The 12540-nt window shown below is 39.4% G+C and overlaps 1 protein-coding gene across 1 annotated transcript; it reads right to left on the minus strand.

The window, feature by feature from the left end:
- Positions 1–9955: 9955 nt before the first annotated feature.
- LOC143891134 (photosystem II reaction center proteins PsbY, chloroplastic-like) lies at positions 9956–10549 on the minus strand. Its single transcript, XM_077395774.1, has one exon. The coding sequence runs from the start codon at positions 10547–10549 to the stop codon at positions 9956–9958; it is 594 nt and encodes a 197-aa protein (XP_077251889.1).
- Between the last annotated feature and the right edge of the window lie 1991 nt (positions 10550–12540).

The raw sequence follows: 12540 nt of genomic DNA on the forward strand, positions 1-12540 counted from the left end.
AAATTACTCATGGGCAATGACATCCATTGATCTTATTTCCCATAGACTAATTATCAAATATACAATTCAATACACAAAAATTGGTTTGATTAATTATCCAATCCAAACTCATTGTGGATTCTAACCCTAAGTAATCTTTTAATCAAATTAAAGTTTCAATTAGATTTTCAATTACTTTTCCAATAGAATTCCAATTCACTTTAGAGTAGTTTTTCAATCAATTTAGGTTTTAGATTTTTGTTTTCTAATTAGGTTAGATAATTAATTAATAGAAATCCTTTATTAGTTTACTTTGCCTAAATATAAGGGTTAAATTGGTAATCATTTCTTTATTATTTTTTATCCTTGTCTATTTAGTTTATAAATTTAAAATATATTGTTGGATCTAAGGTTGTAGTCCACGAAAATCCTGAGTCCATTCCAGGCAACAATATATCATAAGTTTATTTTCTAAGTAGTATAAGGGTAGAAATCACAATAAGCTCTTCCCTGAGTTCGACCCGTATTTACACGATCCGTGCACTTGCGGTTATTTGATATCACAATCATTATTATTGAATGACAAGCAAGAGTGTTTATTAAGCTTCTACATTTGTATATGCCTATTCAAGAGGGTTGAGAGCTTTTATTCTTTCATCTACCATTGTAAGAGAAGGGTTGTTACCCTTGGTGAGTTTAAAGACTCGGAGTTTAAAGACTCGGTGAGTTTAAAAACTCGTATTTGTAAGGAGCCTTGAAGCCAGGCGTTGTGTGGTCTTCGGATAGTGGACAACCTTGAGTGCGACCTCAAGAAGAGTGGAGTAGGTCTCTTTTGTGGACCGAACCACTATAAATCTCTTTGTACTTGTGGTGTGCCTTCTACTCTCTTTCTCATTACCTTATTGCAATCACATTGATAACATTCTAACCTTCCTACATCATAAATACTTGCTTAGATAATAGCTTTATAAATCGAGAAGAAAAGAGTTTTAAAACAACGGTTTTCTAAACTACAATTTTTATAAACCTAATTCACCCCCCCCCCCACCCACTTAGGTTGCCTAGCTCATTTTCAGGCATCCTATTCAAACCTACCAGAAATCTTAAGCCTCCAGAAATGAGCAAAGAAAGAAAGAGATTCCCAGACTCAGCCATCATGGTGATTGTCCTACTCTCCATACCAAAAAAAAAACCTGTGTAACCTCAAGCCTTCATGAAACGAAGCATCTTTTCTTCAACCATCATTGCTCCACCTCATTAAGACTCTTGTCATGGAAGCACAAATACACTAGGGGCATTTTTTTTACTTGCGTCCTAAAAGATGTTAAGCGCACAAAGGCAATCAGTGCCAATATCCCAGCAAGTTGAGATAAGAGAGGTGTGAGCACATCTCGAGTCAAACCTCCAAATTCCCCAATTGAGTCAACTCTCCAATAGAGTCAACTCTTCAGAAAAAAATAGTCCCCAGTGGAGTCTAAAGTCTATTTCCCAGAGAGTCCGTTGTCAACTGCTCAAAACATTCAATTCCTAACAAAATCCAATTCTTTTAAAAAGGGTCAATATGCGAAATTTCAGAAAATCACCTAAATGCTGTCCTCGGTAAGGAACTCGCACATTTAGCAATTCTCGGAAACAGACAATTAAACCTTTAGAGGAATCGATCAAAATTTCTGCATCCAGAGGCAAAGTTGTTCCTTCTTTATTTTCATGTTCTTAATTATTCAATGAGAGTTTGTCTCGTTATTATATTAATGGTATGGTGAGAAACTGTCTCACAAATTTAAGTGGTTGTGTGATGAGAAACTGTCGTAACGTTGCAATTTATGGTATGGTGAGAAACTGTCTCACAAATTTAAATGGTTGAGTGATAAGAAACTATCTTATCATTACATTTATGGTGTGATGAGAAACTGTCTCATAAATTAAAGTGGTTGTGTGATGAGAAACTGTCTTATCATTGCAATTTATGGTATGGTGAGAAACTGTCTCACAAATTTAAGTAGTTGTGTGATGAGAAACTGTCTTATCATTGCAATTTATGATGTGGTGAGAAACTGTCTCACAAATTTAAGTGATTGTGTGATGAGAAACTGTCTTATCATTACAATTTATGGTATGGTGAGAAATTGTTTCACAAATTTAAGTGGTTGTTTGATGAGAAACTGTCTTATCATTACAATTTATTGCTTGTTAAGAAACTGTCTTACTAAAATGTCTGATGAGAATCTGTCTCAATATTACATATTATGACTTGGTGAGAAACTGTCTCACAAAAATGTCTGATGAGAGTCTGTCTCATTATTACATTTCATGGCTTGGTGAGAGACTGTCTCACAAAAATGTCTGATGAGAGTCTGTCTCATTATTGCATTATATGGTTTGGTGAGAGTCTGTCTCACAAAATTCATTTTCACATGTAATGAGAGTCTGTCTCTTTATCGTATTATACGGTTTGGTGAGAGTCTGTCTCACAAATTAATTTTGGGCATATGATGAGAGTCTGTCTCATTATAGCATTAAGTGGTTTGGTGAGAGTCTGTCTCACAAATTCATTTTGGCATGTAATGAGAGTCTGTCTCATTATCACATTATATGGTTTGGTGAGAGTCTGTCTCACAGATTCATTTTGGCATGTAATGAGAGTCTGTCTTATTATCACATTATATGGTTTGGATAGATTCTGTCTCACAAATTTATTTTGGCATGTAATGAGAGTCTGTCACATTATTGCATTATATGGTTTGGTGAGAGTCTGTCTCGCAAATCCATTTTGGCATGTAATGAGAGTCTATCTCATTATCGCATTATATGGTTTGGTGAAAGTCTGTCTCGCAAATCCATTTTGGCATGTAATGAGAGTCTGTCTCATTATCGCATTATATGGTTTGGTGAGAGTCTGTCTCACAAATTCATTTTGGCATGTAATGAGAGTCTGTCTCATTATCGCATTATATGATTTGTTGAGAGTTTGTCTCACAAATTCATTTTGGCATATGATGAGAGTCTGTCTCATTATCGCATTATATGATTTGGTGAGAGTCTGTCTCACAAATTCATTTTGGCATGAGATGAGAATCTGTCTCATTATTACATTTTATATGGTTTGGTGAGAGTCTGTCTCATAGATTCATTTTGGCATGATGAGAGTATGTCTCATTATTGCATTGTGGGGTTCGGTGAGAGTCTGTCTCACAAATTCATTTTGGTGTGATGAGAGTCTATCTCATTATTGCATTGTGGGGTTTAGTGAGAGTCTGTCTCACAAATTCATTTTTGTGTGATGAGAGTCTGTCTCATTATTGCATTGTGTGGTTTGGGATGAGAGTATGTCACACAAATTCATTTTGGTGCGTGATGAGAGTCTGTCTCGTATTGTGTTTTGTTGTGAGAGACTGTCTCAGTATTTTGTTTTGTTGTGAGAGTCTGTCTCACAATTGTTTTGTCAAGAGAGGCTGTCTCACTTTTTCTTTGTGATGTGAGAGGTTGTCTCACTGTTTTATGTTGTTGAGTTGTGAGAGATTGTCTCACCAGTTTGCCTTGCCCTGATGTGAGAGTCTGTCTCACCATTTTGTCTTGTTGTGTTGCGAAAGGCTGTTTCCCTATTATTTTCTGACATGAGAAAATGTCTCACCATTTCCTTTTGCTATGTTGTGAGAGTCTGTCTCACCATCTTGTTTGGTTTGTTGTGAGAGATTGTCTCATCAGTTCATGTTGTGTTGTTGTGAGAGTCCGTCTCACCATTTTGAGTGTTTGTTGCTGCATGAAACTGCTTCTCTATTTCAGCTTGTCGTTATGAGAATCTGTCTTGTCAGTTTATCTTGTTATCCCTTTTCTATTACTCCGACAAGAATCTGTCTTGTTAATTCATCTTGTCATTCATTTTCGATTAATCCGATGAGAATTTTTCTCGCCAATTCATCTTCATTCTCTCTTATACCCTTTTTGTTTGAAATTTTAGGCCAGTCAAAATGTATTGACTGTTCAGCTTTGGAATTCGTGCGACAAGCATACTCTGCTAAAGAGGGACATCTGTAGACACCTCATTTTGACCGGCCCTACAGTTGAATAGGAATCCTGAAATCGAATAAGTTCCCGAAACCTGAACCCCATAAATCGACCCAAGTCGCACCCCAACCCATGTGTTGGGTTCAAGTTGAGCATATAATATAAAGAAATGTGAAAGGGGTGTGAAATATCTAGACAAGGTGTTCCCATATCAATCCAATAAGGGAAAGGAAAAGAGAATTTATCCCACCCCCTTTTTTGTCCAACACCACCCTCTTGTTTTGAAAAGCATTAGCAAAAATACACTAAAGAGGGCTGTCTATAAGAAGAAAAGAAGGCAAGTATATCATTTCCCTTTATAAAGAAAGAAAGAACCCAATGTAGGGGGTGCAATTACCAAGTCATGGGTGTGCTAACATTAGCACACCCCTTGTTATAAGAGGAAAGATCGGATTAGGGCTAGAGGGGGGTCTTCTCCAGAGAGAGGGAGGTTGGGCTTGCAACTCGTCATCCTCGACCCCACTCCGGCCGGCCATTGTTCCACCCTCACACCTCCATCATCTTCTCTACCACCAAACCCCCTTCCATTAAATTCCTTCACCACCACAGATCTTGAACTCCATCCAAACCCATCCCCATTAAACCCTCTTCTGCTTATATTGAAACCCTACACCATCTTCACGACCACCATAGTCTGTCGGCCGAGCTCCACCACACCAAACCCTACTTGGGTCACCCTTCATTGTTGTCCAGCTCCCTCCCATCAGATTTTTATCATTTTCCATTGTCATTTTCTCCCCAATCACCATTTATAAGACTCAAATCCTCCTCCATCTTTATTTAGATAATCACAGAGAGGGTTTTGAGGAGAAGAAGCATAGAGATCGAGGGAGGCTGAGAGAGAAATAGAGATAGGGAGAGAGATCAAAGAGAAACTTGAGAAGAAAAAGAGGGAAAGGAGAAGATCCAGTCATTGTTCAAGGTGGAAAAGAAAGAGGAGTAGATCCGATCATTTTTAAAATTTGCAGAAGAGAGGTATCTCTCTTTAATTACCTCATTAATCTCTATTGTGTTGATCTGATAATTGAGATTATGTTTTCTTCTCTCGTTGGAATTGTTTTCTTATGGTAATTGAAGGGTTTCGAATGGGCTTCAATGTTGTTTGGTCTCTTCTCATTTTCTTAGTTTGATAAGGAACAGATATAAGACCCTATTCCTGTTTTGATTTGCATGTTTTGAGTGTTCAAATAGTGGTCAGACTTGGGTAATGTTGTTTACTCATTTCCATTGCTTAGATATACACCTGATAATATCTTGCAATTCTGTTCTATTCCAAAACTTCATGGGACTTTGTTCCGACTATCTTCAGATCTATTATCCGAGTGGCCTTGGGTATTTGTTTTGTCGTATTGACAAGTCTCAGATCTAGAAGTCGAAGTATTCACCCATTTTGTATCTCAAATCCTCGTATAGAAAGCCCTATTTCATTCCTTACATATCAGTCAACCTCATTTATCATTTGGGGAATCTTTGGTCCACTTGTTGACTGCATAAAATTTAAGGTCTGTGTATTTCGTTTGCCCAGTACCTCTTCTTTCAAAATTTTTGGGTTCGATGTAGATGAGCGTAACCACTTTTGAAAACTTGCATGAATCTAGACTATTTTGCATAAAAAAAAAGATATCAGCCTAGTTGTATCCTTCGTTGAGACATATTAACTTTGTATCCGAGCAAGGTTTAGGGTGTGGTCTAATCTTGAATTCAGTTATGATTGAAATCTCAAATTATTGACAAAGATTAGGTCATGTTCCATGTTCAGAAGTTGTCCTTTAATTGAGATTTGATTCATAGTTCCATGGGCATTCAATAGCTTGGGAGTGGTAATTTTAATGCCATCTATTTGTTAAATTCATCTGTATTGGCATAACCTTGTCTTAGCTATTGCATCAGTTTACTTTATCCTGTTTTTTTCTTTTGGTAGTTGAAATGGTTGGGCCTGTATTTTACTCTGATTGCTAAGCTTAAATTCGAAAGATTGAGATGAGATATAAGGCATGATTTTTATAGGTTTCACTTCCATTAACTCTGATCTTATTGATCCTTTAGTCTCATTTCTTTTGTAGCCTTTTGTTCTAGACCCAAACAGTTGCAAGGTAGGGTGTAGCTTTTGAAATGGTCTTGTCAAGATCCTTGATTTCAGTTTAGGTATTTGAGAGGTGAAGGGCTATGAGGAGGCTACTCGGAGCCCCTCTTTCCTTCCTCCTCTCCTATTCAAGTTATAGGCTTATGCTTACGTTTCACTTCCCTTTTCTAGGGCTTCTTCCTATCATGAGATCTTCATTGGTGTTTGGGGATTATCATTGGGGTTTGATCTTCTCATCTATTTTTTGGGAACTTTCTCTTGGGTCTTAACTATGATGGAATGTTTCTTGAGCCAATCCCTTCCCTTCCTGCCTTAGAGTTTTCGCAGGTGACGGGATTTCTTCCTCTTTAGGGTCCTTTATAGGGTTTAGGAGTGTCCTACCATCCTAGAGTTTAGGAGTCTGTCCTACGATCCTAGAATTTAGGAGCATGTCCTACCATCACAGGGTCATAGGATTCCGTCCTACCTTCAGAGAGTTGGGAGTCTGTCCTGCTGTCATAGAGAGTTAGGAGTCCGTCCTACCGTCATAGAATCTTAGGAGGCTGTCCTACCTTCCTAGAGTCAGGATTCCGTCCTATTTTCATAGAGTCTAGGATTCTGTCCTTCCTTTATAGAGTTTAGGATTCTGTCCATTAGCATAGGAAGCCGTCCATTAGTCTAGGAGTTTGTCCTCTTGAGTTAAAAACTTATTTTTAAGCAAAAGTAACAAAACAATATTTTTCGAGAAAGCTGTTTCGAACTATGTTGGCTTGATCCCTTTCCACAGGGTACGTAGGCAGCTTGGGACTTTTGTCCCAAGTCCAGTCAAACCTTTGTAAAAAAAAATATTTCAAACTTTTCTCAAAAATCTTTCAAACCTCTTAAATAAAACATTTTCAAAACTTTTAAAACAAAAGTAAAAATATGGGCAAGGATGGTGATTGCCAGGTCACTCGGAGCCCTCTTTTCATTCTATTTCTGATTTTGATCATTGTTTTTCGGTTTTCATCGATTTTCCGACGTTTTATTGGGTTTTGGGATGGGTGACGACATAGCGTGGCCCCTTCACAGGGATTGTCCTCGCTGAGCCCAACAATAAACTATGACGACTGCGAGACTTGTCCGATCTTTAGCGGATCAGGATCACTGGGCTTGATTCCTTTAGAATTGCTCCCTGAGCCTATCGTATAACGTCGATTTTCCGATTTCTTCCTTTCCTAGCATCTTTTAGCTTATCGTGTGTTCATCTTTGGTTTATTGTGTGTTTACTTTCAGTTTGCTTACTTTTCTAGCATGTAATTAATTACTATTTTCTTAACATTATCTCTTGCATAGGCTCGCATACTATTGTGTTTATTCTACTGCTTTGGTTCTTTACTGTTTTTCTTGCTTATCTCAACTTATCTATCATTATCTGCTTAGTTGTAGCTGTGCATGCGCTTGTTTATTGCTTTCCTAGATGCAGTGAGTTAGGACTTGTTTGTTTTGCTTTCTTTGCTTATCCCCGGGTCATGCATGCTTAGATAGATCGTCCTTTTCTCGGGGATGTCTGTCCCCATTTCACATGATTTTTTACCAAAAGTCTTCGAAAATAATAAAAACGGCATAAGAGGCCGAGTTCGCTCGGGCGAGTGGGATGCCTAACACCTTCCCTACTCGTAACCAGGCACGGACCTTTTCTTCTCTGGTTATCCATTCGCACAGAGTATATTTTTTGGTTCCATGGCCTATCCATGGATGGCGACTCTTTCATATTTTTAGGTACGTCTTGGTTTCGAGGCTTTTGTCTCCAAATCAAGAGGTATCTCATATACCGTCATTCGTGCTATGCTATGAGGGTGGCACCGTTTCGAGAGTTCCTTGGTAGAGCTCTCCTTCACATGTGGAGGTCCAAAGGATGGAGGGGCATCCGTCCCTCGTCATTATCGGATCGCGGGTCCACACGCTCCCTCTCCTTATCCCACCACTCTGTCTCCGGTCTCACAATAGAAAAAAGAGATTGAGGCAAGAGCCTAGCGCTCTGATGGTGTTGGACAAACGGAGGGAACTGAAACCCACCTTTTTCTTCTTCGTTTCACTACGTGATTTGGGACTAATCCCTCGAGGACCCAAATCATGCAGTAAACATTCCTATTACGGATAATATCAACCGATTTCTTTGTAAATCCACTTACTTTTAGAATAGGAATTAAGCTTAATCTCAATAAAGGATAAAAAGTCAAGGTTTTTCATAAAGTTCTTTAAAACTACCAAGTCAAGTCAAGAGACCAGGATTACTCGGGCATGAGGGGTGCCTAACACCTTCCCTTAATGTAGCCATATCCCTTACTCAGATTTTTGTAAAGATCATGCCTTAAAAACAGAGTAAAATTATGGGTTCTAGGCTCCGACATCATCCCCTGGGGCTGCCCGCCCCTCATCCCTCCTCCCTCGTGAAAGGCGACGAACCATCTTAGCTAGAACTGAAGAGGAGTCGAAGAAAACGCGAAAGAATGTCAGAAATCCATAGAGAAAACGTGAAAGCAAGAAGCAAATGAATGAAATAGGATTTGACTCGGGCTTATATAGAGCCCGAGCCAAATCGCTGATTGCGATTTTCCAAAGTCGCACTCTGTGATTTCCGGTCTTTAGTATTATTCCAATGCATTTCGTGTTCAGTCTTTCGTTTTCCGAGTTCATGCGCTCATTTTTGGTTTTCAATTTACAAAGACATTTAATTTGTTAGTCTGTAGGGATTTTATTCATTAGTACAGATTCTTTTAATTAGTAGATTAGAGAGCTTATTTATTTGATGTTGTGGATATTGAGCCATGTTGGCCGTGAGATCGTTAAGCTCAATTTACTTTGGATCTTTGGTTGATTTAAATGTTATTTTCCGCCAGTTGCTCAGCAGCCTGTTGCTCATGTGATGTTGTTAATCTGCAGGCCTTCCACGTCCTTGTGTTGGTTGGTGACTGACGTGCCGCACTGTCATGGGGACCCGGCGTGGGTGTGAAAGGAGATCAACAAATGACTGGTTTTGATCACTCCAAGAGTACATGTAGACTCCAGAAGTAGGATGATTCAACCATTCCTGTTTTTTCGGCTTCAAAACATCCAAAACACATAATTGTTTGCACATGTGTGCGCGTGTAAGGTGAAGATGCATTCCTCAAAAAAGAATTAACCATGAAATTAAGGAAGTAAAAATGGGCTCCTATGCCCTGTTATCAGTTATAAAGGGCAAAAGTACATGTGGGGAGCATCTCCACCATTATCCAAAACTTCATCTCCTGGACCCCAATATGAATTGGCCCTAAGCCCTCAATTTGTAGAGACTTTCCCTGTTGAGAGTGTACTGTTATTTAACTGTCCATTTCAAGTCCATAAATTGAAGGGGTGGGAACTTAGGATCATTGGACGGAGAAAATATCTTAGGCCATGGTCCAAGTGCTGTGGGGCCAAGCACATGGATCTTCACTTATACTGCTAATCATCAGTCTTGGGACTTGCATATGTATTATAAAGGGGTCGTGCATAGAACATGCCATCTAATTGATCATTCTTATAATCAAGCAGGGATTAATCCTTCTAACCATCTTAAAGTTCAAATCAACTCCTACTAAAACCCTTGAAAGGAAACCGAACTAGCATAATGAATCTTCATAAAAAATCATTTCGAGCACACCATACCATTTTAAAGATATTTAAGTCTTGAAAAAGTAGATATAGAAACCATCCATGTAGTTACTTGGTATGATATACATAAAGCCTAAGGATAATGACCCACTGAGCAAACATCAAACACAAACACAATCCATGAAGGAGAAAAGGTGTATCAACATTTCAACCACCACCCAACAACCCTAACTACGACCTCATCCTGTTGATCTGATTCAAAGCTGGTTGAAGAATGTTGTAGAGAACCCAAAGAACAGCTGGAGTAATGACAAACAACAGAAGCAATCCCCGGCTGTCATTGGCCGATGCATCAGCAATCATAGCAACTTCATCTGCGGATGCACTAGGCGTAGACATAAACCCTGCAGCCGCCAATCCTCCGAGCCCGAGACTGACGATTATCCCTTTTGTGGTCATTCGGTTAATTTGGTTAAGAGCTGGTTGGAGGATGTTGTAGAGAACCCAAAGTATGGCTGGAATTATGGGGACGAGGAGCGCGAGGCCACGGTTATCTCCTTCTGCAATCTCTGCCAGTTGTTGTGCTGCCAAGGCAGAGTCACAACAGCTTAGAGAGGAGAAGATTGCGCTAGCGATAGCGGTTCCAACAAGTGATGAAGGGTTCAAATTGTCAGAGGATTTGGGGCTGGAGAGACCCTTGGGGAGGTTTTGGAGTGAGAGAATGGAGATGGGTTTTATTGTCTGCTTTGAAGGGTTGACATGTTTGGATGAGTTTATGCTCAAGCACTTGGCATTGAACATGGCCATGGTTGTCATGGTTGCCATTGTTGGTGTTTTGGAGCTTGCTCCTAGGGATTGGGTACACTAGTTTCTTATCTCACGACTCCTTTGAGAGAGGTGCTGAGGCTGAAGAGAGAATTGAAGAGATGGGACTTGGAGGGGTGTTTGTGATGAAAATTGGAACATAGAATATGAAAAATTTGTCCAATAGGAGTATGTATTCCAGATTCTCTCCTTATCCAGAAAGTGTCTTTGGCCCAACATAGGCCTCATAATCCCCACCACACCATCTTTTCTTATCAGCTGCCCACCACAAAATTAATAGCCTGTGGCTACCACGCCGAATTCCATAGATAAATATGGTTGAGTAGTACAGATTTAGACCACTTTTTGTATGATCTAAGCCATTCATCTTTGGCGGATCCCGTAGATTTTTGGTCGATATCCATTCATTGTAGGGCCGGCAGATGGGTAGTTTATCTTTTATTTTCAGAGTTTTTATATGGCATCAGCCCCTCTAGTCCAGTCTTTTTTAAAAGTACGTACTGTACGGCCCACACCATAGATGTTCCAAACCGTCCATATAATGGGCCACAACGTTGTGCCCAAAGAATCATTTTCATACGATGATCCTAGCCATCCAAAGTGTTTACATTCAGCTGATGGAATGATAATATACAAAAGAATTGAGTCAAACCATAAAAAATCTAGAAGAAAAACTAAACATAATAGAAGAGAAATGAAAAAAATCAAGTTGAACAGTCAAAAAAAGGAATCAAAAAAAGAAAAGGTTTGAACCGGTACAAAAATGGGTCAAATAGTAGAAGTCTGGCTATGCATATCGTTTTTTTTTTTTTTAAATGACCAGTTGTATTTATATTCAAACCATATATACAAAAAGGAGGGACCAGGAGTCCCAGATAGCTACGACATAAGATGGCCTAAGAAGTGACTCCAGGCCCCCAAAATATTCCCCTTATCCCCTTACATTCACCAATCCAGCCATAAATACCTTCTTCATTATCTACCTCACAAGTCATTCGTAAAGACATGGAAGAAACCACCAAAAACTTCTGCAATCTTAACCGAAGATCTAGAAGGTAAGCAGGACCACCCTTCTTCCACAAAAAACTCTGGACAAAACCACAAGGAATTTCTCCCCTAGAAGGAGCACTTCTCCAACTCCCCAAAAGGTGCTGGATTTGATAGTCCGGCATGTCTGTGAGAGGGTCCTCCGGTTCCATTTCCATAAAGCCAAGTCTCCTTCTACTGGCAATCCTTTCTTCCACCAGGCGAATTCCCACCCCCCTTATTAGCTTCTTCTCATTGTCCAGAATTATATTGAAGAAGGGGTGTTTGTGCAGAGGCGAATGGGTGTCCTTTACATTAGCTGACTCAGATAGACGATGGGATCGCCGAGCACAATCTTGGGCCTCCTTCTTAAACAGTTTCCATTGCTTCCTAAGGAGGTCTTTCGTAACCTTCTTATGGGTCGGGTCATTTATAGAAGCCCTCTCTTCATCATATATCTTCGTCTTCATCCTGTAGAGGATCTTTTCCAAGATGAAGAGTTCCATGGACCACTTCCTTTTTCAACCCACAGGACATGGGTTAAGGGAGGATGAGCCTTGCTGCATGTCATTTTTATGTTCCATTTTTGGCTATCTGAAGGTGAGAGCGAAGGTTCAAAAGCATACCTATTTCCAAATCTCTTGAAGGATCCCAATGGTCTCCCCTAATCCCTTTATATAAAGGTCACCGCCTGATTATCGCTAATGACTGATCCGCTATTCCACTATAGCGTATGAAGAAAGCCCTTCTAAATAAAGCATTTATGTAGCCGAAGTATTCAGACCCTCTAGCCCAAATCGAAAAGAAAACTTTACAACTCTCCTTTACTCGGTAATAGAAATATAATAAGTACTATACTAAAAAAAGCAAAGGCTTATTGAGGGGTAGTATCCTGATCCTGACAAATCTCGACTCTTCCACACCAAAAGATGAATGTCAACATTTATTGAGTACAACGTCCTCTC

This window comes from Tasmannia lanceolata, unplaced genomic scaffold, assembly GCF_043159265.1.
Source record: "Tasmannia lanceolata isolate RefF3 unplaced genomic scaffold, GAP_Taslan_0.1 ptg000013l, whole genome shotgun sequence".
NCBI lineage: Eukaryota > Viridiplantae > Streptophyta > Magnoliopsida > Canellales > Winteraceae > Tasmannia > Tasmannia lanceolata.